The 24,057-nt window shown below is 36.1% G+C and overlaps 1 protein-coding gene across 2 annotated transcripts; it reads left to right on the top strand.

Moving 5' to 3' along the window:
- The first annotated feature begins 80 nt into the window (after positions 1-80).
- Positions 81-24,057, top strand: LOC135693923 (glomulin). 2 transcript variants are annotated; one of them, XM_065212506.2, is made up of 20 exons: positions 81-1,251; positions 3,815-3,922; positions 4,672-4,779; positions 5,212-5,311; positions 6,208-6,607; positions 7,216-7,348; positions 7,929-8,010; positions 8,967-9,039; positions 10,796-10,849; positions 11,801-11,831; positions 12,314-12,403; positions 12,748-12,789; positions 13,630-13,703; positions 14,227-14,314; positions 16,633-16,745; positions 17,095-17,158; positions 18,109-18,238; positions 21,035-21,111; positions 21,473-21,558; positions 23,295-24,057. In XM_065212506.2, the coding sequence occupies exons 1-20, from the start codon at positions 1,156-1,158 to the stop codon at positions 23,296-23,298; spliced, it is 1,953 nt and encodes a 650-aa protein (XP_065068578.2). In that variant the 5' UTR covers positions 81-1,155; the 3' UTR covers positions 23,299-24,057. The 2 variants fall into 2 exon arrangements, with proteins under 2 accessions (XP_065068578.2, XP_065068579.2); XM_065212507.2 differs by having other exon boundaries at positions 81-1,246; positions 21,473-24,057.

Raw genomic sequence — 24,057 nt, 5'->3', positions numbered from 1 at the left:
AATGTATTCTGGATTGTATCCAGAAAAGGGATGATATTCATTTTCAAAGCTTGCAGGCCAGACTTGAAATCTTGCTCACTGTAGAAGTTTTGAAGAACCACACAAGTTTAAACATGCACATGGTTAAGAAAAGGCTGTTGTCAAAACAACTGGAAAACAAAACATAACACTACTACAGGGACAAAATTAATTTGATGTAAACATAGCTGGTTTCAATGCATAGAAAGTTGTTTAGAGCAAACCAGCCACATTGTTATGGAATGTGATATGTTCACATGCTGGGTAGAATTTCTATACAGTGTGTATGGGCCTGGGCAATGCATCTCTGTCCTGCCATCAATCATCATCAATGAAAACTTTGATGTGCTAGAAATGGTAGCTGTCAGGTTGAACACGTGCCTTTATTTATAGAGTGGCAGCCACAGGAAAATCACCACGTGTGCCTACATCTGAGAATGTAAACTGACAAATGCCATTATTAGGCAGCAAAGAACATAAATGTGTTTTACATTTCAAAATGTCTTTGAAATTTCATTTCTCTGAAGTCTTTCTAGCATCCATCATGCACCATGTTTATAGGGTAAAGAATCAACAGTTTGTCATCTACTTGTCAGGGATGACACATGAACGCATCATTAGTCCTTGGATGAGAATAAAGATTGGTGTGTGAATCAGAGAGTATTGTAAGTCGTTCCCTCCTGTAAGTTTTTGACACATAAGAATTTTGTAAATGAAAACCAGAAGAAGAATAGCACCGTTCAATATCAATCTTTTGAATGCGAATTCTTCCTCTGCATCCACGTACAACCGTATAAAGACAATAATGTCGAAATAGGCAATTAATCCGTCGCACGCAAATAATGGTATAAAAACCTCCCACCAAGAGAGTGTAACGATGTTGTCAAGTTTAAGGGCAAGTAAAATGCTAAAAATAAATAGCGTGACTATCATCACAGCAAACTCAAAAACTGTAAGTCGGACAAATCTCGTTAGCTCTTTTAAAGTAAATATCATCTTTGCTACTGCCAAGTACTCTACAATCTCATTCAACTGGTCTCCACTTTTAATCATGGAACAAACCTCGACCAAACTCTTGTATTTACTGTTTTGTACTCTTTGTTTCCCTGTCCTTGAACTGATATCGAGGTTTCTTCAATGGCGGACGGAGAAGGCCACAATCAGCCCGAACAAGTGAGTGAGACTAGAAATGGCAGCGGAAAGTTTCTTCTTTGGGAAGCGGCACTTGGTATGGTAAGTTCGTTGGCGTTATATGTATCATTCTGATTGTTCAGTGACCAATTAGTGATCCCTGTAACTGCCCATTGACAGAGTTTTTGCCAATCCCGTCCCTTTCCCCCTGTCCATGTGCATTCCGTGTTTTTCTATCCACCGTATATTCCAGGGTGCATTCCATGTCAACTGTACGCCGAAGGTCCACCTTGATTGATTGAGACAAGTTGTTTGTATTTTTGTTTTTGGAAAAGATTGATTGAAATGTAAATTAAAAAAGACAATCTCTTATGGTAAAAACAAGAGGCTATTAAATATTGATCTAAATTCTCTAAACTTGGCTTTGCTGTGGGCTGTTGGGCACTGTAATGAATGTCTTGGCAAGTCCTTAGAGGAAACTTGAAAGAAACTTCTTTGATCATAATTAATTGAAGCAATTCCAAGGAGGCAGGAATTCCAACTGCAACTAATATTCCTCCTTCAGGCTTTACTTTCCCCATTTGTATTTCACAATAACAATGGGAAAAGTTTCTACCAATCAGGAATGATTCCCAGTGGGAACTGCGCGTGACCTTTGACGCAGTTTTTGTCACTGAATTTGCAGACTCTACTGGGAGAGAAACACTGAGTTTTCTAATGAACTAAATTTCCAATCAGTTAGATTCATCTCTGGGAAAACCAGTTTAGTTTGCATGCAGGCTAGGTTTTACCAGGGACACCTGCACAAGGTTAGGGCAGGAGGGACAGTGTTGGTGTTGAGGGCAAATCATAGAATTTTTCTACTTACATGATCAAGTATTCCTGGTTGGGGGGATAAGAGTGGGGTAACATAATAAAATATTAACATGGATATTTGCCAACCATACAGCTGAGTTTTTCAACCATCAATAATTCTTAACATAGAGAAAATGTTGACAAAAATATCCATACATAAAATGGATGTTAAATGGCTTTGTCGCTATTCACAATATTTGGATTTATGAAAATCATACCTGTTATAAATGGGCTGGTTGTAAAATTTTGATTGCCCACTAAGTTTAATACAGATTTATCCTTCTTTGGTTGCTGGAGACTTTTGAGGGAATAGGTCTTTTGTTTATCCACTATTATATTTGCCCCGCCCCCTCTTGTGGCCCACCTTGTCACAGACAAACTTTTCAGCCTTTTCGTTTTTGCTGGTGTTCCAATATTTTTTAATATGTAATCATCAATTATGGATAAGATTTTATAATATTTTCTTATATTTTAGGGCACTACTTAACCCCTCTGCCCCTCTTCAAAGAGCCCCTCCATCCCCCCCCCCCCAGTGTAGGCACCCCTGGGTTTTACTGCTCTTTTCAATGTATGTGTTTCTTTGATCAAAAATTTTTTATATAGTGAGGGGTATAGTAAACTTTGTTTTCTGGCTGACCCGCACATAACAGACTGCAGTAAGAGTACAATTTAACTAAACATCTCTATATAGATACAGCACAAAACTCAAAGAAATAATTTAATCAGATATTGACCAAAGACGTATAAAGCTGAAAAAGATGTAATAAAAACGTAATTTGGTTGTTGTTGGATTTAGTTAGAGTTGTCTTATTCAAAGAGTTATTTGGTTACATTAGACATTTTCCAAGCACGATTTAAGGGCTCATTACAAATGGTATGTTTAAAGTGAGATAGAACTGACGGCTGGCTGCCATAACCATTCACCCCATGCCAGTTTATTGCATTCACGCTCAAGATTCTGTGCCATGCCAGTACTGCCTGCCAGAACATAAAACCATTAAAATCTCTGCCAAAAACCTTGGTGTGAGAAAATTGGGAGATTGCTCTCCGCCGGGAGGGCCTTGAAATGCATCCTGGCCTTGTATGCGCCTGCCAACGCACCAGACCCCAGCCTTGGAAGAACAGGGGAAATGCGCTATTATTTCAATTCATACATATCCTTAGAAATTAAATGCAAGTTTACATTGATATAGAAATTCAATTTTGAAAACATTAAGATAAGATTGCTGGAATTTGAAGCAAAACATCATATTAATTGAAAGGGTGCTGACAGTCATGTGAAAAAATAGCTCCACAGAGCCTAAAGGTACTATGTCCTGGAGCATTTCACTGGCCATTTGAACTTCCCATTGGTTGAACTACACAATAAACCTATTGTTACATATCCAATCAACAATGTAAGGCTAATTGTCAATTTTCACCAACTATAAATCCTGTTTTTAACTCTGAATGGACGGCTTATAGGATATAGTGCTTTTAAGACCATTTTCAATGTTTGACAAAGTACATGGCTGTTATGAAGGTTGCAGCCAAGTAAACCCTATTATACTGAGATATTTCAAGATGTCAAACAATTCAAGATGGGAACAGGAATCCTAAAACTTTCCATTCAACTAAACTTGGATTCATGTAACAAAACTCGTTGGTTGGAAAACCTGTTGAGCCTGTGCGCAGGCTAACCTTCTCTCTTCTTGACACTTGTCTGCAGACAGCAAAAAACATACTTTTAGAATATTCTTTTGAAGCAAAGTATTTTTAAGTGTAAATTATGCAACTTTAAATCAATTTGAAATGCTTTATTTTATTCAAGAAAAGTAACCCAGTTCTCAGTGATGACTTTCTTGATGCTGTAAGACAGTGCTTAGAAGAGAACAGTGCATCTGAAGTCCTTGAATTGCTGTGTGATGATTCATTCAAGGTGAAATTTTAAGTATATTCAGAGTTTTTAAGGAACAAAGTCAGGTAGCAAGTGATTGAGGGAAAGAGAAGGCAAATAATAGACCAATAGATAAACATGCAACAAGAATATAACCAATAAAAACATGTCCATTTACACAGAGCTTTTATTTGATTGAAGAAAGCATTATTAAAGCCTTAGACATGATGAAATTGCACATTCTGTAAATTTAAAGAAATAGTCAATGCAAAAAGTATTAATTGGATGTTGTGAGTAATTCAGTATCAAATATTTGAACTAAATATCCATTTCCTGTCTTGCATTGTGGGAAATAAGAAAGATTTCAGTCTAAAATACGTCTGTATCCAGGTTTTCTGTGATCTAGTAGTTCATCTTCAAGTTAGTCAATTCTAAGTCCATCCTGGAAATGTATTGTTATGCAACTGAGCATGCAACTGTCCTGTCCAACTCAAAATCCTCTTGTAATGCATCTTAAAAAAGATTTTCTTTGTCGGACTCACATTTTGATAATATTTATTTTCATGAATGTGATTACAAAATGGCAAACCTGATCAAATAGTAATGGTTTAATGTTTCTTCTTCTCGAGAAAGGATTAAATTTACCTTTATGTGATAGGAAATGTGAGATTTTTTAATCTTATGTAAGATTATTTCATAATATTATTTTAGCCAAATTTAAAAAATACTAAAAATATATTTTTATAATGTCATTGCTTCTTACCTCTGTTTCATTTTGGAATATTGTTCAGGATGTTATCGAGTTCAGTGGATGGGAGATTATCAGCATCATTTTTCCTTATTCCAATTTTATCCCTTTGAAGAGAGATTACCATGAAATAATGGAAAGGCTTAACAAGGTTTGTATTTGCATCAATATTCACTTTGGTGTATCTCTTCAAATTTTTCTTACCATTCTTATAGTTCTACTACATGCTTTGGCAGATGTTTTTCTTGCATGCATTAATATTTAATGTCAGTATCTAGTATTTTCTTATTCAATTTTGACTAGAAAGGCAAATGTCTAAATATGCTGCCCCTCAAAATGATAGATCTACACATCAAGTCACTATAATTTTGTTACTGCAAAATTACGACATTAAAATTTACTCTTTTAGGTCAAAGTCCGTATCAGTGTAATTTGTAACGATACTTTATATAAAGGTACTTACTTTGTACATTGATATCAAAGTTTCTAAGCAGCTTGCTGAATTCATTCCAATATTTTTTGTAAATCTAAAGTGTTTTCTAGTTAAACAACCAGTCTAGTTTCTTAAATTTTCAAATTCCAGGTCTGTAGTGCAAAGGAAATGATTTTGGGATTGACTGAAAACTTGGGTATCATTGCAAGCTTGCAGTCTTTGAAGTTTGCACTTGATTATTTGCAGAAAGGTTTGCCTTTGCCTTCATAGCTACATCAAATAAGGAAGTGACAAAATATTGATTTTTGTTTGCAGCCAACATGACTGAATCCCTTTTCACTTGTAGTCTTTTAGAAAGAATACCTTTTCAATCTAAGCAGATTGTCTAATTTGTTTTCCTAGCAATTTTTTATCTCAATTTGTAAAATCTTTATGTGTTAAGTAGTTAAAGTCACTTTAATAATGTTGCTGCTTAGGATTCTTAATGTAAATTGAACATGATTTAGCAATGTTTTTTTGATTTTGTTCCTCTTCAAATTCATCTTCTGTACTACTTTGAATAATCACACTTTTTCGTTTTTATGTACTACTTTGAATCATCACTCCCTTTCATTTTTATGTCTTTGCAGATGGAAACCCTCTTAACTATTTTTAAATGCAAAAATGTTCCCTTGTTCAAACACCCCCTAAAAGTAGCTGTCCCTTCCTTGGCCTGGGAAATTTTTTAAATATGAAAATCACTCAGAAAAGTGGAGGTTGCGAATTATTTAAGCTTGCTCAGTTAATGTGAATAGGAAATTTCTGGTACAATTCTTTTGTCCTAAATTTCAATGTTGCTATAGGAAGCAGGTATATTTCTTAAGCTTGAAATATGAAAACCTCTGCATTTATACATCTTATTGAATGCGCCGTCCCTCCACAAAGGTGTGAAGAATTTTAAGAGCCCCTGGCCTTTTTTGAAGCATTATGGTATCATATGCTTGGCTCTATTATACACGCACACTTTAGGAAGTAACCTTGCCTTCAATACTTACATTTTTCTAAATGTATGTTACTTTCTTAGTATGCATTATGCTCATCTCTCATAAAAATCTTAATTTTAATCTTGCATTGAATCTTGATTAAGAAATGAACCTTATATTTTAGCAATCATGAGGCTAAGCTGGAAGCAAGTAAAGCTTGTTAAAGCATGCTGTCTGGATATATCAAAGCTGTTTCTTCAACTGGCTAAATCTAAGTTTGCTGAAATTGAAATGCGTGGCATGGAAACTGATCTTGCTTGTTCAAATTCACAGAACAGCAATGATGATAGCAAATTAAACAATGATGTGGTGGTCAGCAGAAATTTGGAAGCAGAAACTAGGAAAGACAGATCCAGTTGTGGAGTTGCTTCAAATGAAAGTGACAACGTGGATGAGATGGTGCAAAAGAGATTTTGCTGTATGGTCAAAATTGGATTATTGTTTATAGGTCCTTTTCTTGATGGAAAGTTAATAGCTGGGTGTAACTTTGATGAAAAAGATATCAAAGCTATTGCCATTAATTTGTAAGTACACTTTAATAATTTAATGAAAGGAGATATAGTTGAAAGTGCTAGGTCAAAAGTTTTTTTTTGACAAAAGCAATTAAAGACAAATTTCACAAGCAGATGTTTTGTTGTTTATTCATTATTTGTGTCAGTTCTTGTTGTAGCAAAAACTTTTTGCAATGCATATGTCGTTGAATAGGCCTGAATGGCAGTTCAGTGTAGCAGCTGGTTTATGTTGAAGAAAAGCCAAGATAATTCTTTTTCTGCCATGATTGGGATTAAAAACTTTGTGTCAGTTTAATGAGAATATCATGTGTTGTGGTCAAATGTCTGTTTTGATTGAAAACAGGATTAAATTAAATCCTTCTCTAGGTCAAAGGAGTCTTACTGTTAACAACATTTTGCTCAGATTCTCAGGCCTAGATTATGATAATAATGATGATCATGATAGTGTCTTCTGTAAATTCACCATTTCAAAATTATAAATTTTTGTTTATTATTGTTAAAAATTATTTTCACATTGAATATTAACAAATCCTGTTACAATATTTTAGTCAGTCTGGATAATATATCATCTTTTTTAATAATCTGTTTATACTTTTAACAGATTATTAATGTTTTTTCAGTTTATGTACTCTGCTTGTTAATCCTGTATCATCCTATGAAATTGTTGGCACATGCCAGGAAAAAACAGAATGGACACGAGCCAGATGCATCTATTGTAGTCATACCAGTGATTCAATATCAAGTTGTATAATGGTTTGTATGCGTTGTTTGTTTTCTGAATACGTCACGCTGGACCCGAAAGACCTGTGATCCGGCAAAAATATGTGATTGGGTCAAAAATAATGATTTACTTATTATATCTTTCATGAAATTTCCAGTTTTGTAACCTTTGTATCAGACCTGGGCAACTTACGGCCGCGGGCCACATCCGGCCCTTTGGACGTTTCTGTCCGGCCTTCATGAGTGTGTATCAATCTGAACATGATAGAAGAAATTTTAGAAAATTTATCTATATAAATGGTAATCTTCTTATTTTTACTTATTTAGATATTGACGTAATATTTATATCTTTTTTTCTGGTAATATTTATATCTTTGCTTTTAAAATTGGGAGAAAATGAATAATGCGCAGAATGAAGTTATCATTGGTTTGGAAGAAGTCATCAAATGCGAAATGCTGTTTTCATCAATTGAATTGATTTATTTTTATTCCAGTTAGCAAGATTAAATTTACCAATTAGATTTCTTAATTAATTTTGAGAGATATATCATGTTTTTTACAGTTTTTGCTCAAATTCAAATATGAATAACTGAAATCATTTTTTTCTTTGTAGAATGCCTTTTCATCTTTCAAAATTCCTTACACGAAATTTTTAGAAACGGGTCTGAATATTGAAGAAAGGGTGTTAGAAAATGGTAAGCTTTTTCTAGTTTGTTTTCTAAGTTTTTAATGTATTCTGGAGGTCGACTGGTCTACAATGCTAGACAAAGTTATTGAGACAAACACTTAAACACGTAAGCGGTAGCATGAATATAGAGTAGCACAACACTTCATACACCCTTCAAAGCTGGATGAAAAGGTTATTCCAAAATCATGATTTAAGTGATAATTAAATAAGATAAGTTTTTATTAATATGCCGCGTTGATTATCTATCAGCCCATCTTATAATTCATAGTCAAGGAATGCTTCAACTTCTCAATAAAGAGTTCCTAGGCATACTGATAATTTTTACTGCTAGAGTCTGTTTCGGTCAACTTCTGTTTTACTGTTAGCATGGACTCGTGTGCCCCAATAAATGAACTCCAGCAAACTGTATTTGTAATTGTTTCTACCTAGCATCCGAAGGTAGTTTTAGGACAATGAGAAGCTATGCTTATCGAGCAGTGTCCTGGTCCTTCCTCTCGATGTGACCACACCCCGTGATTCTTACGCCTGGAATTACAGGGAGCTGGCGATTCTTCTCACTCTGGGTGAAAGTTTGGTCATGCCAGAGACTCGAACCACGGACCCTTGGGTCTGCAGTCAGCGCCTCAAACAACTGAACCATTCTCGCACCACAAACCAGAAAGTAGATAATCAGACATCTTTTTGTATTTCTATTTTGACACGAGTTTTTATCCAATTGGCAACTAATCAAAATAAAATTTACATAGTTAAGAATTTACAAAAATGGCGAAAGCCGCCAGATTAGAAATAATGTTTTGCTTATTGCTGTTTTAGAAAACATTTTCTTGTGAGCAGAAGCCTGAAAACAAAATATGAAATGATGTGGAAAGGCCTAAAATTTGTGACATTGCGCTGGTTTGCCTGATTTGAAGGATGTCATCTCTTTAGTAATTTTCAATGGCAATTGTTTTTTGTTTGTTTCAGATGCCAAAGCAACCCTTTCCTATCTGATGCTTGTCAAAGACATTGGGACAAAATATTGTCCTTTCGTGCTAAGGTAACACAAGCACTCTTTCATGTCACCAATTCTATTTTACTGTTGCTGTTGATAATACGCATTGTGAGGGTGAACGCTGAATTCGAAGTATTTTGGTGCAATTGTCACTTAGTGATTGGCCGGTGTAATTTCCATAACTCTGATTGGCCCCTGCCACAACTTTCCAAACGACTGGTCGTGCTCTCCATTTCTCTGATTGGTTCTTAACTTAACGTAACACTTCAACCGACCAGTCAATCAATGATTGGCAGGTGTGCTCTGCATGTCTCTGCTGGTCCTCAACGTAACACTTCAACCAACTAGTCAACCAATGATTGACAGGTGTGCTCTCCATGTCTCTGATTGGTCCTCAACGTAACACTTCAACCGATTCGGCAAGCAATGATTGACAGGTGTGCTCTCCTTGTCTCTTATTGGTCCTCAACGTAACACTTCAACCAACTAGCCAATCAATGATTGGCAGGTGTGCTCTCCATGTCTCTGATTGGTCCTCAACGTAACACTTCAACCCATTAGTCAATCAATGATTGGCAGGTCTGTTTTTCGTAACATTTATTTTCATTTTGGATTTAGGCCAGCCTAGAGATGGTTAATTACAGAACATTACCTTTATCGGCAAATTACCTTAAAAATTTATCTGAAATCAAGAGTTTTCAACCTTTTTTCACCATGTCTTTTATCTTTCGGGGATTCATCTTGAAATCATGTTAAAATAAATAAACAAAATAATTGAAAAATAAATACCATTAACATGGCCCTTGGCATTCTGTTTATCTCAAGTTTTTTAGTTCTCATGCAAAGGTAGAGTTTGTCTATAATTTTTGGCGGATCCACCTTGCTGCCTTCTCTCATTTTTATCTTCCTATTCACCTTGTTATCTTACTCGTCCTGCGATAAGATTGTATATTTAATTTGATGGTGTCAACATGTTTTTAGAATGAATGTTTAATAGAGTTATACAACAAAGCAGATTTTAAACTCTGTGATCAATGTCGTAGTCAGGAGCATTAAAATGAAATCTTGCAATACATGATCTAACGCATAAAATGACAGGAAATTAAATATTTTTTACTCAGTAAAATCACGATACATAAGTTTTTTTGTGGCGATTCGTTATCCCTTCTGATTGTAATTAAGGGACAGATTATGTCATGGTGGAAAAATGCTGTATGAAAACACGATTTGTTAAATTTTTATCGCCAAGCTTTTTAAAGATCAGGGATTTTTCTCGAAAGCGAGTTTTTGTAGCAGCAAGCCCACTACTTTGAATTTATCAAGGAAAGCAAAGAGTCATTTTCTCTTTGTTCAAAAACGTTTTCCGCTCAGATAGATTTCTTATCTACTTATGGCCCAGTTGACTTATCATAATTCGAGTGGGTTTGGCCTGAATTCTGTTTCTGGCGTGAGATTCAAGCAACTGTCCATAATCGCTTTTTGCTGTAGATTAAATGGTCATTCAAAACACCTTTTATCGTCAACAAACAGGCATACCTAGCCTTATGATCAGCATCAATATTGTTAACAAGTTTTTTTGTCATAAATGATTTATTTTTTTTTTGTGCATGACTTTAGTTTGACAAAGCTTTCTCCAATCCCGAAAAACTGCAGTTTCTTACAACATGTTTTGCTAACTTTGCAATAAACTTTTATTCGGAGTATCATATATGTTGAATCTATACTCGTAATTGATAGGTAGTTGAGATAATTATGTATCTGCGATAATTTGAGTTTATCGAAAACAATATTTCTTTTACAGCGTCGAGTATTTGCTGAAATTAAACTTAGAACCAATGCTGCAGTTTTTGAAAAGGTGATCATAGTTTTACTCCGTCAACTTGTCAGTAAAGATTAAGATCGTTTCATTGTCATATCAAATGGGCTTGGAAAGAAGTTCATTTAGAAAGAATGCGTCAGTTTTACAAGGCACTTCGTAGTATCCTCCTTCCACGACAATCTGATCTATCAGAGAATTAGCGTGTAAACTTGTAATCATGTTTATTACGTTTGGAAAATCATCATAGAAGAAAAAGGTTTAGGCAATCCATATATCAGCATTGCTTTATTTGAAATGTCATAACTTTTAGCTTTGAGATTAATTTTTATTGATATATAGAAACTTTGCCAAAGTTTAAAGCGTCGAAACAATGGCAGTTACTTGAATTCTAGTTGACCCCATAGAAGACTTTTTTGATTTTTAAAGGGTATCACTTTTATATGATGACCTACACTTGCCGCTAAACACTTTGAATCGTAAAGAGCTAGACAAATTTAACAAGGTCAAATGTCTTCAAATTATTTTCCGTCTCAAATTATAGCAGTGCATAAGAAACAATTATTCAGCATTAGATGTAGGATTTCGCAGTATGCTTAGGTGTTAATGCTAATTAAGGCTGGTTTAGAGAATTATTTTCTTATGGCACTTCTAAACTCAATCAGCTGAACAGCAAGAGTGCGTTGGCAGTGCTGGCAGATAGTGAAGCGATCAGCTGACAATTTAAAGCCTGTATTTTATGCAGGAAAGACAACAGCGTTCATATTTCATTTAAAGATGTTATTTTATTTATATGTTGCAACTTTATCAAAAGAAAACCAAAACAAATTTGCATAAGGCCATAATAGAAGCTCGAAGGATATTATTCCAAGTAAAACCTTAGAAATATCAAAGGCAACTTATGTAGGATATGATATTCAAAAGACTTTGATCATATTTATTTTTAATTTGTTGTGAATTTGCATTAATTGTTGTCCTTATCTTCACCAGGAATGATTATCAAGGGAGGAAGAAGTCGTTGGTAATATGATTGTGTATGAATTTTTGTCATATAAGATTAACGAGATGATTTCCAAAGAACAATACTGTAAAAATGGTTTCATTTCTAACATTTTTCGATAAAAACTACCTTTTCAAGTCCTGCCATTTTAGAAATGTATGTTTTGATTTTTAGTTAAAACATCAAACTGTCAATGAAACTATAAGCGAAAAGCATCTATTCTACTCTATTGATATTTCTCGTCATTTAACTCTTCACGATACAACAACGTACCACAAATAGCTTGTTCTGTTTTTGTATCGGAGAGCCAGGGATTGAACTCTATTATATAATGCTCCCGACAATGGTGCTCACACACATGCCAGTTGATAAGGTCAGCAGTTATGCGTTAGCATAATCCAATGATATCATACGGAAACCATATACGCATGTTGTACCCGTTGACATCTCATTCGCCGCCTCATTCTCAATACCTAACTTTAATCTTCCTCTGTATTATGCAGGATTTGGCGGAAAGTCTCCTTCATCGAGTCCGTGAATTTGCGTTGTCGTTGGAGTTCCTGGGTTCTATAGCTGCTTGTTCGCTTTTTCAGGTACCATCCTCTATCTCTTTGGGTATGTAGTTAGCCAAATCTTGATTCTTTAGAATAGGGTACAATGCCAGCCGAAAGTCTTGGTACACTGCATGAGATTCTCACCCCCCCCCCCTACCCCTGCAAAACTCTCCCTACCTTGACGACCGAGAACTCATCTTCCTACCCTTCACAAGATTTCCACCTGTCATAAATGGCTTCTGCATCTCCCAAAAGTTGCATCTGAAACAAGTCACGTTCTTTCAGTTTGTTCTCGGTCCTTATTCTCGAGTGCATTATACTGTATACCCTAAAATATTTTGATGTTGTGTAGAAATTTTACAACGTATCTTCATCTTTGCCAGAACCTTACTGAAATTATGGTCTCGGACAGCAATCAAGATTTGGTGAGTTCGTTTTTATGTCATCTTTTCGATTGAGTCGAGTTTTTGTAAATATCCACACACAAAAATTCTTGGCGGTATAATACACTACTTCTAGTTGACAAAGCGAGTCTTTTTTCTTAATTCTTTGAAACCCATCACTCAGTTTTATGTGTAACTACAACGTTTGGGGTTTGTCGATCTTTTAGTAAGGTCCTATCGCAGTTTTTATACATGCTTCATAGTATACTCATTTGATTCCCCATTTACCCTTGTTCATTTGACCGAAATTAGTAGAACCTCAGTTATGTTATATCATCCATCAATGGCAGCTTTCCTTTCTTCTTTTACATCCCCCTTCATTCAACCTTCTGTTTTGCACACCAAATGCTTTTTGAAATGAAGCTGTTACCCCATCTGTGTCATAGCCCTCGGAGAGTCAAATTGCATACGATTCTAAAAGTGCTTGAAGTTTCAAGATGGTGCAAAACTTTTCTTGCACACCAAATGCTTTTTTTATCGGGTTTCTCGTATATACTAATAAATTCCAGCTCTCGCTCATAATCCAGCTAATGAGTTTGACAAATGTTGTTGTGCAGTATGGATCTGAAAACGATATAAAGTGGAAATGTTTTTCGATACTCGAAGCGATTTGTCTCAGAGATTCTAACAAACCTAAAAGTTACGAAAAATGTCTCTGAAAAGAGATTCTAACATAATCTTTAAACCCCTCTTTTTAAACCAATACTTCTTTTCCTATTTAAATTGGTTCACTTTGTTTTTATCTAAACTGATTTATGTATTAAGTTAATGTTTGGTTATTTTGGCAGTATGAATATATTTGCTATCGTTTCTTCATTTAAGAGAAACCGTTCGCTGCATTTGTTTAGATTTTCATTAAAAAGGTTTGACACGCCGTCCCGCTCGATACTACTCAGGTAAACAAATTACACAATTTGTTTGTTGTTTTATATCTTTTGGAGATATAAGAAATTGTTTTCTTGGTAAATGGTTTTTATTTACAGCAAAACAGAGGTATTGCAAACCTACTAATTAATTAAAATTTTAGGCAATAAACCTAAGAGAATTTCGAAACATTAGTTAAAAATAGGCGACGTAATAATAGTCGAAAAACTGCACCATTTGTGCCAACTTTGACCAGAAAGTGCCAAAGCAACTTTCTTTTTGGAAAAGACAGACAGAGCCACATCTCTTTTGGCAAGGGATTCCAAGAAATTGGTTCTGAAGTCATTAAGATGTCATAAAGTCCGGCAGGTGCCAGTGCAAGTGCGGCAAGTGATAGCTTACACTATGAAGGGTAGATGTTTCATTTGGACACAAATTTTGCATTAGTCTTTTCGTTGTGCATGTATGTCACAACGAACAGAATCTCATTGTCATCTCTAGCCTGCTTATAAACGCAATTCTACTTGATGTCTGATATCTCCTTCTTGTGTTTAGGAAACTGCTGCGCAGCATAAAGCACTCGGGAGTTTGTAGTCTCATTGTCCAGTGCATCAAGGATGAGGTACTCCAGTTAGATTCCAAGGTATCGATTTTAGATCTATAAATTCTTTTGTTTTCTATGGCACGTAGCATGCATTGGTAGATCTAAAAGGGATTGAGGGTGCTAGCGTAGATATTATCCTAATTTTTATATCTATTAAATTGAATATGAAGTGTACTTTTAGTAATTTAAGGTCCGCTTATTCAAGAAAATCTTAAAAAATTGTCAAACGCAATTTGTGGAAGATGCTAATCTCTTAACAAAATTAATAGGTTTATTTGCATCACGAGCCTTAAGGACAATGCGTGTATCCGGACCCTTGCTAGCTTTCCAAGAAAATCAAGAGAGCAAAGGTTCAGCAATGATGCGAGAATTCAAAATTAATTTATATATATTTCTTGTTTAATGTGTTTTTAATCGGAACCTTTCGTTAGTCTTGTAACTTTTTAATAGTTGTGACTTAGTCCTGTTTCTGACATTTTAAATTTTGTACATTATTTTATCTGAATATGTTGTAAGAAGACTAAAAATCTTAAAATTGGCTTTGAGAAAAGCAAAAATTTTGAAATATACTAAAGCTTTTCGTTTGACACTATTCAGAGAAGAAAACTCTTAGACATAGATCGAAAACTAAGCCAGGAAGTATATATTTGTAGTTGTGAATTGAAATAGGCTCTACCAATGATCCGAAACATGTCGCCATCATAGTTTTTGCACAATCTGGGTTTTCCAGTAAATGCTGCCCGATAGCAGAATCACATGTTTTGGTTGTTGTTTTTGATCTGGTAGACCGAGGAGGTTCTTCTTTAGGAAGGAGTTTGTTTCTAATGCTGGAGGGACATGCTGTTTTATTCAATCCGAAAACTTTGTGTTGTGCGTCCAACAATTTGGTTGTTATGATAATGATTGATAATGATAATGATAATGAATGAAATAATATGAATGAGATAACAATGTTATGATTCAGAGCATTTGCCCCTGCCACCCACGGAAGCTATCTTCTCCATTAATCTTTCTGTACTGTTATGGTTAGAGTCAGTGTTTTAGCTTTGATGGCTTTGTTTTGATCCCACCCACTTAATGGTTCTACGATGATTCACAAACTGTCAAACTTTGATGTATTGTAAGATTGCGACGAGAAATATTTGCTTTCTCAACAAGAGATTATCCTTGCCGAAGCAGTAAATGGGCCAAAGGCAAAATAGAATATTTATTTCCATTGAAAAGCTATCCGGCATTCGAGCTCTGATTGCAGAAACATTCACTCGGCAATTCTTTGAGAACCGCAATGACTGCGAGCAATTCACTCAATAATTCTTTTAGAACACTAATGATGGCGAACCATTCGCTTCGCTCGCTGAAGTCACGTGTCAAAGTATCCCTTGAAGACCACATGCCTACCACTAACGTCTGCAACAGACGTCTTGTATAATAACCTTGATTGCCATCTGTAAATAACCGATCAAATTAATTAATCATTTTCCACAAAGCCATCCCTCAACTTATATTTCCACGCAAGCACATTTCAAATTATTTTCCAAACCTAAACAGAAAAATGAGAAACTTTCTCCTTCAAAAAATTCCTTTGCTAATCATTTGGTTAGGTTATGATATTTGGCATTGCGGTTAACACTGTGTAGTGCTGCTCTTCCAGTTCAAATTTTATTTGTTAATTAGGGCGTTAAAGTTTGTATAACACAAAAAAGTTTGTAATGTCCCCAGTAATTTCTCCTGAAAAGGCCAAAATGACTAAATTATAAATAGTAGGCCAGAAAAAATCTTCTTGGCATTTTAACTCTGAAGATGGCGAAAATTGGAAACTTTGGCCTGAAAAAGCCGATCTGGCAACTTTGGCCACCGCTACTGCTGGCTTCGGAAATTCTATCTTTTGATATTTGGATGCTCATAAATGCTCTTATATAGAAGTTTGATACAGTAAGACCTTCATCAGATGTAGTTGGTAAAAGACAAGCTGTTTAATTCCATGTGGATACCGGTAAATGTTATTTAACGCAATATATTAATGACGATAATGAACCCTTCCCAATTAACCAATGCACAGAATTAGAATTAGGCAGAAGGGTAGCTCTTATCTAATCACTCTCATTGTTGTTTTTGGATTCAAGTTGTTTAAGTCAAGCTGAAGTCTGAAGAACACAATAGATATTCTGAACTGAGTCTTCACTTGCGCTAAAAACCTCGTATTCACTTGCGCTAAAAAGTGTTACCCTTATACCAAATTCCTAATCTGTGCCAAATCATCAAGAAATGCGAACGGGATTTCTTCTATATTGTACCTAGCACGAATGGATTCGATTGTTATTCTCGATATTTGGCTCACGGTTTGTTTTCTTCGACAGCTCAGTGATCAGTCTCTGGTGAAAAAAATCACCCCTTCCTTCTTGGAACTGACGTATCTGTCATTCGATCCCATACTGCAACACGATTGTGACATTGTCATGGAAGCCGAGAGGTGTGTTAATAATGTGTAATTGTGTGTGTAATGACAAATTTTAAGGCTAAATGTACACAAGCATGTGAAAAAATAGTTTTGAATTTCCGTTCTTCTTTGGACTTGCCTGTATACCAAAGGATTTATAAAGTATAACCTTTAAAGTATAGAAATGAGTCGCATATAGCAACTGTCTATCAGCTAAGCCCTTGAATAATCAATATTAGTCGTTTGAATTATGCCTAAAGTCTGACTGCTTGACTTAGATATACGTAGACTCCCCCAGTTATATGACACCGTAACTTTTCATTGCTTGCCTATTGTTTTCATTGAGATACTATCGCTAACAAAAACAATTTTTTACTCTCAGATTTATTGCTGCTTTGAATCTTCTACGTTTTTTGTTGCTGAGAAGTGCCGAAAACAACGATAAGGTTGTTTTCTTCAATATCACTTCTAATTCTCTTTAGAACAACATTGGTGCATTTTTCTGTAAGAGAATGCGTTACATTGTAAGACAGTGCCATGAAATATTGTTATGAGAAACTGAGGGGCGATTCACTCTTGCAAATAGCGTACGAGATTGTGCCTAAAACAAAAGGATTTCTGGGGATTTTCGGGTAAAACAGTAGGATTTTCACAAAAGGTGTACGAGATTTTCTTAGAGTGATTTGCTCCTCGTGAGAAACACTGTATTTTGGACACTTGAGTACAAAGAGAAAGACTGTTTGAAACGGTTCTCGTCTCACCAAAACTGTAGATAGTTGTTCAACAAGGTTGATTAAGCAGCCCTTTTGATGAGCAATTCTGTTTTTGCTTTTTATGTGTATAAGTTTTTCCCTTTTAATACCCCTTTCAAAAATGCCTTTATCAAAACGCCCCTGTCATGCGACCCCATACCTTCAATCAAATATTTCATCTTTAGCCCTTACTAACATCAGCAACAATATCATGCTTCGAAAATGGTCTGTGATTTCTTTCTGACACCCTTCGACGCCTGTTTTTTAAAAAAATTCCTCAGTATTTGCACATCTTTCTCGCCTATGGAGCAAAATCTCAGAAAACATGCTCCATACAACGAACACGGAAATGTGAAGTGGATTTTTAGCGGTCTAATGTTGGTTTTTTAACCCTGGACTTTGCTTATACTTTATGCAGAAAATAGCAGTTGATTTTTATTTGAGCTGTGATTGGTAATATTTTGTCATTCTCACTTACCATTCTGAAATTGTGTTGCTTCCAGGGACCGGGCAAATATGATCCAGCTTTTTCTCTTTCTAAAATGTCAGTGTATGATATGTTCTCTTTATTTCATTGTTAAACCCTTTTTTAATTTAATATTTTCAAGCTAAATTTCTAACAGTAATTAACTTTTGTCATTCAGTTTAACATCCTGGCCAATTTTCACAAAATGGAAGAGCGATATTTATCAGTTTTACAAAAGAAAACCGAAGATTCGTATGCTGAAATTAGCTGCCATTTGAATGAATCAAGAAATGAAGTTAAATCCTCTAGTAAGTAATAATTGTTTACACCAATGGCCATTTCTGATCATCATAATCCACACAACCAACATTATCATCAGCATCGTCGGCACTAACAACTATAATCGTCATTTTATAAACATAATCATTATCGTAAAAATGATTATTATAACCTGCACAATCATGAATCATTATTATATGGACATAATCGCCATCATCGTATCATTTCTTGCTATCACAATATCAGTTGTTTTTCGTACATCATCACAGAAATCTATTTTGTTTATTTGTTGAGAAATAGTTTGTGTATTATGATCACAAGATATTTCTGGGCCTGGTTAGAAACTGATGCTGGCATGGTGTTTGACCTTAAGGTTGTATGGCTGTCGCCAAAATAAAAAGAGGACACTTTGTTGGAAGATCTTTGAACACATCGTAGTGATTTCCTCTGTCTTAGCTGCCCCCTGGTCATTTCGTAGGTTGTTCATAAAATTTAGATGAGCCAGGACGGGTGGCAAAGTGGCCCTATTACTTTTTCTCCCTGGAGCTTCTAGGTCATATGAATATTATAATCAGGCCATTGATTGATTGAGGTTTTTCGTCTCGAGCACGTTTTCTTCTTCTTTTTTGCTTGAAGTAAAGAGACAAATTCCCTGGTTAGGTTTAATTGAGCCCTTAAATACTCCTTGCTAACAATGAGCCTTTGCGAGCATGGCGACGATCCAAACAATGGCAGTAAACTTCTACGGATTAAGGTTGCGGTAAACGTTTTTGACACGATATTTGGTTTTTTTCTCCCTATAAACCAAACTATTAACAGAATCAGATTAAACTATATATCATTCGATGCACAAGAACATGGCGATTCCAACCATATCAAAATAATCGGCAAATGTGGTAAAATGATACTTTCCAGGCAAATTTACTGCTTAAATGAGTGTACCACCTTCAAAAGCTATTTTGCACCCTTGCGTTTAAGGTAACAAAATCTGGCTTAAATCAGCAGAAAGCGCAGATCCTAAGCTACCAAAGTGTCTCAGATTTTTCAAATTCCTCCTCCCCTTGAAACTGTCCCTGTCAAAAATTGGCAAACAATTTTTCTTTCCTCTCATAGCTGTATTTGGCTATAAAAGACGAACCAGAGCAAATACAAAAATTTTGAGACACACTTTGCTTACCCGACATCTGTCCTGGCCGTGTGCAAAGTTTTGAGCCATTCGATTGGTTTCTTGGGTACAAAATAGATTTTTCGTACCTGTATGCAGACGACTTGTTAGTCCGGAGAAAACGGGATCTTACTGATCTCGCTTGCAAGGTACACTCGTAAACCACAGTGTAATCCGGGTCAAGTCACTTGAAGAATTCAAGATCGATATGTTTTCATCCAGAAAACAAAAATTGATGTTTTCATCCAGAAAACGTTAGGGCAATGACTCATTGTTAGCAACGAGTCTTTTTTAATGGGAATTAATCGTTTAATTCGAGTTAATACCCGCGGGGAAAGTGCGCAGATTCCCCTTTTCTAGAATCGGGTGGTCCCACACGTATATCCTTAGTAGGCTGTGGATATCATGTTACCTTAGCTATTTGCTAATCACCTTGTGGTATTATCTAGGTGGTCCTTTCCTGGCATATTTGTTTAAGTACAGTGATGCAGCTAGGGTCATGTCATATTTTGCAGCAAGACTCACGCGTTGTTTGTACGTGTTTTCCCCTCCCATCCCTGTCCCCTTGTACTCACTTCTCCTCCTGCTTATATCCCGTTATATGCTTCCTTCTGCCTTCTCCTGTCTCACTTCTTCTCACACAGTCATTCGATTGTGTGACAAGTGTATCAGTCTGATTATCGGGGTAAAAAACTGAGGCAGTTTTTACCCTGGAATCAAACACCGACCATAAAATTGCGTCATTGCTCAGGCAAGACAAGGGCTGATGCACCAAAAGCCCAAAATGTTTTTCCTGAGATTAGGGTGTTGTTTATCATAACTAAGGGGCCCCCGCGATGGAATTAATAGTTTGCTAATTCACAGAGACAAGTCATATTGTCTAGTGACTGATCGTAACGTGCTCTACAAATTGAGCACAGGGTAATCGTCTTTATTGTTGTCGATGAAGTTGTGTCATAGGCCTCATTTAAACTCGCTTATAGCGTGTTATCTCATTGTTAAAAATCTTGTGAAAACTTAAAAGGTATGTATGTATATTTTTGTAAAAGGGAGCAGGAAGTCAAATTTCAGGTTAACCCAAAAAGTGGGGGGGGGGGGGCTTTCCAAAACTAGGGGGAATTTAGCAGCGGTGGAATTGTAAGCTAGAATTGAAAGTGTATAGAATATCAGTCTGATTTTTGAAGTGAAACTATTTTACAATGCTTTTTGAGTTGGAAATTCTCAATGATACTATAGTAGTCTTTGATGCTATTAAATGTCTTAAAATTGACCACTTCAATCACCGAAAATTACAGTGAATAAGGGGCTTCCAAAAAATGTTTTCTGGTGATGGGGATCTCCTTGCAGTCTGTCGATAGGGCCCCTGTCTCTCTCAAAGCTCCCGTATCCCTCTCTCGGGTTTGGCTTTTCTTGACGGAGGTTCTCGTATAGAAGACCATCACCTACAACCCCTCTCGCCAACAAGACAGACAATTTACCATGTTTCACCTCAATGCAAAATTCAATTAAATACTGAGATATCCAACGCATTAGGAAATCTCTATTCTCCTATAATTATTGTGTATGCGTTTTTGTTCATTAAGAATTTTGCCAGAAAAGGCCGATTTAATGTTTGATTGCATCTTCGAACTGTTGATTCTTATCATTGTTTCCTTTTCAGCTTCGGGAAGAAAAGAAGATGCGAGCATGGATTGCTCTTTCAGTTTGAAACACCTTGAATTAAGCGGGAATATAGAGGTTAGTCCAGACTGTCTATGAAACTAACAATTTCGCCGATCAACGAATACTTTCACCGTTCAATCTAGTTGACTGCAATTTTGAAACCAACTAGAGATGTTTTAAACGGGAAAGTTTTCATTTATTTAATAGATAGAAAAACTTCCCTTTGCTTGCCAAAACAAAGTCTTTGAGCAACCTCGTTCTGACTATGAGACGGCTGTCGGCATTCTGTGACGTTATGCCTGATAAACTATTTTTATTGAGGAGGATATTTTTGCTTGCTTATTCGTTTCTCTGTGTCATCTAATGCCATAAACCGCTTTTTACTCAATACATGATGAATGACTTTTTAGTTCTGTACATTTTTCTCATCTTCTAGAGTCTGCAACTTTCTCTGAATACATTGGACATAATTAGGAGTCTACTAGCAAGGATAGCTGAATTACGTAAAGAGATTCTACCCAGGTAATTGAGGGTTGTAGTTTCAAGGTGAATTCTGTACACGCGAGTGTAGGCCCAAGTGCAGGAAAACGCGGGAAACCTCGAGGCACCGGTATTTTTCCTGCTGGCTGACGTCGGGCTGACGTCAGTGTGCTGATAATTTTATCCCTACTCTCGACTGGTTGATTCTAGGAAACTGGCAATTCTATAACCAATTTCTTGACTGGAAACCGGAAAAGAACACGTGCCTGTTCTTATACCATCCAAGAAAGAATGTCACCGTTTGGTTTGTGCTTATCTCTGCTAGCCGATCGACTTCCAACTGGACGACAAAGAATTATTCAACGAATGTATTAAATAGGTCAAAAAATACGGTTTCATGCTTAACAGCCAGATGCATATTTTGTTTAAAGTAGTGCAGTTTATCACCTCGCCGTGCCAATAAGAGCAAGCTGCTTCCTAAGAGCTGTTTTATCGGCGCAATCTTTCTGCTTTTCGTACTTTGTATTTGGCAAGGAAGGAAATTTAAAATAGAAATTTCATAAACCTGTATAACACTAAAAACGCGTCTAAACTCTACTGGAAAATCTCCAACATGCAAGTTAATTTGAGTTTGTTTACTTTATACTTATACGAGTATGGCCTTTTTACTCTTAACGACTCGTCAGTTTTCCCCACGTAGTGTTTCGAATTTGTCTTTATTGAAAATGTTATTTACAAAATTGGGCAAAGTACTAATCGGGTACAGAAAAATCAGAGAAAAATTTAGTCACTTGCCAAAAATTCAGTCACTTCTCCCCATTCTGTTTCCTGGTAGTAGGCCTATTTGAATTATCTCACACAAAACTGCTTGCCCTAGAATTGATTTATCTCACACAAAACTGCTTGTCCTAGAATTGATTTATCTCACACAAAACTGCTTGCCCTAGAATTGATTTATCTCACACAAAACTGCTTGTCCTAGAATTGATTTATCTCACACAAAACTGCTTGCCCTAGAATTGATTTATCTCACACAAAACTGCTTGTCCTAGAATTGATTTATCTCGCACAAAACTGCTTGCCCTAGAATTGATTTATCTCACACAAAACTGCTTGCCCTAGAATTGATTTATCTCACACAAAACTGCTTGTCCTAGAATTGATTTATCTCACACAAAACTGCTTGCCCTAGAATTGATTTATCTCACACAAAACTGCTTGTCCTAGAATTGATTTATCTCACACAAAACTGCTTGCCCTAAAATTGATTTATCTCACACAAAACTGCTTGCCCTAGAATTGACTTATCTCACACAAAACTGCTTGCCCTAGAATTGATTTATCTCGCACAGAACTGCTTGTCCCAGAGTTGAAGCACATTGGAAGTTCAACCAACTTTACTCGAGACATCTGCAGAGAGTAAATAGCGATTTATTGACGTTATTAAATGAAGCCTCTTCGTTGTGTTCTCAATACTTTGAATGAACAATGGCACTACAGCTGAAACTCGGTGTGATTGCGTCATTGTCTCGTGTTATAGTGACGCGCAAACACGAAGTTTCAAGTGAAAGTATGTTTGTGCAAATCAAAACAAATGGTTCCAATTAACTTTCGTTGTTTCGTACGCTTTTAAAGCCCGAGATGATGTCCATTGTACATAGGTGTCCGTCATAGAAAGTTGTCCGTTATAGAAAGGTGTCCGTTGTAGATTGTTGTCCGTTATAGAGGGTGGTTGTGGTTGAATATGTTAATAATCATGGACTAAAACTATTTCTTAGGTGACATCGCATTCGAACATAAGGCGTGGGCTTTAGAAAATCAGCAGGCGTGGGCTGCACGTGGATTGACACGAGTCTGGAAAAGCGAGACTGTCAAATAAGCAATTGTCGACATAGAAAATATCAAGTTTTCCAACGGTTGTCCTTGAACATCCAAATTTCTATCCCTGCTTAATGATTTAACAGTGAAAACGTTGCATTGTCAATCCCATTAAGCAACAATAACAAACTTCTCTAATACATATGTATATGTTACTGGCTAGCCTAGGTTACAGACAGGGACGCCGGAATGACCAAGGGGCAAGGGGGCAGGCTTGAGTAAAAGGCCATTTGAAAGATAATTCCCAGCTTCCACTAATTCTTTCCTTGTGGTTGACCCCTTCTATCAAAAGGCAACAGAGGCGGCTGACCCCCCGCGCCCCCTTTCTCTAGCATCCCTGGTTACAGATTAAGAACAAAACATATAATAGGCAGGCAGACTGAGAAAAAAATATTGCCGCACCAAAAGATAAGGTAGCTTAGTTGGAAATAAGGTAGCGTTTGTGTTTCTGTTCGACACGCTGGGTTTTTGTAAGGGCCAGTTTTTCACGAGGCTCGATGTTCTTGTTGATAATTTTTTAGGCCTGTGTGTTTACAACTGCATGCTATCAATTGTGTCTAAGTCCATTTAATGTAAGTTTTGAATGACAATTTTGGTAGAACGGTTGATTTGCTGGTAAAATCTGCATTGTTTTGTTAATATTAGATAAAGATTTCAAAAATA

Source organism: Rhopilema esculentum, chromosome 11 (genome assembly GCF_057945365.1).
Source record: "Rhopilema esculentum isolate cy_ngs chromosome 11, ASM5794536v1, whole genome shotgun sequence".
In the NCBI taxonomy this organism is placed as follows: Eukaryota; Metazoa; Cnidaria; class Scyphozoa; order Rhizostomeae; family Rhizostomatidae; genus Rhopilema; species Rhopilema esculentum.
This window is presented reverse-complemented; position numbering and strand designations above follow the sequence as displayed.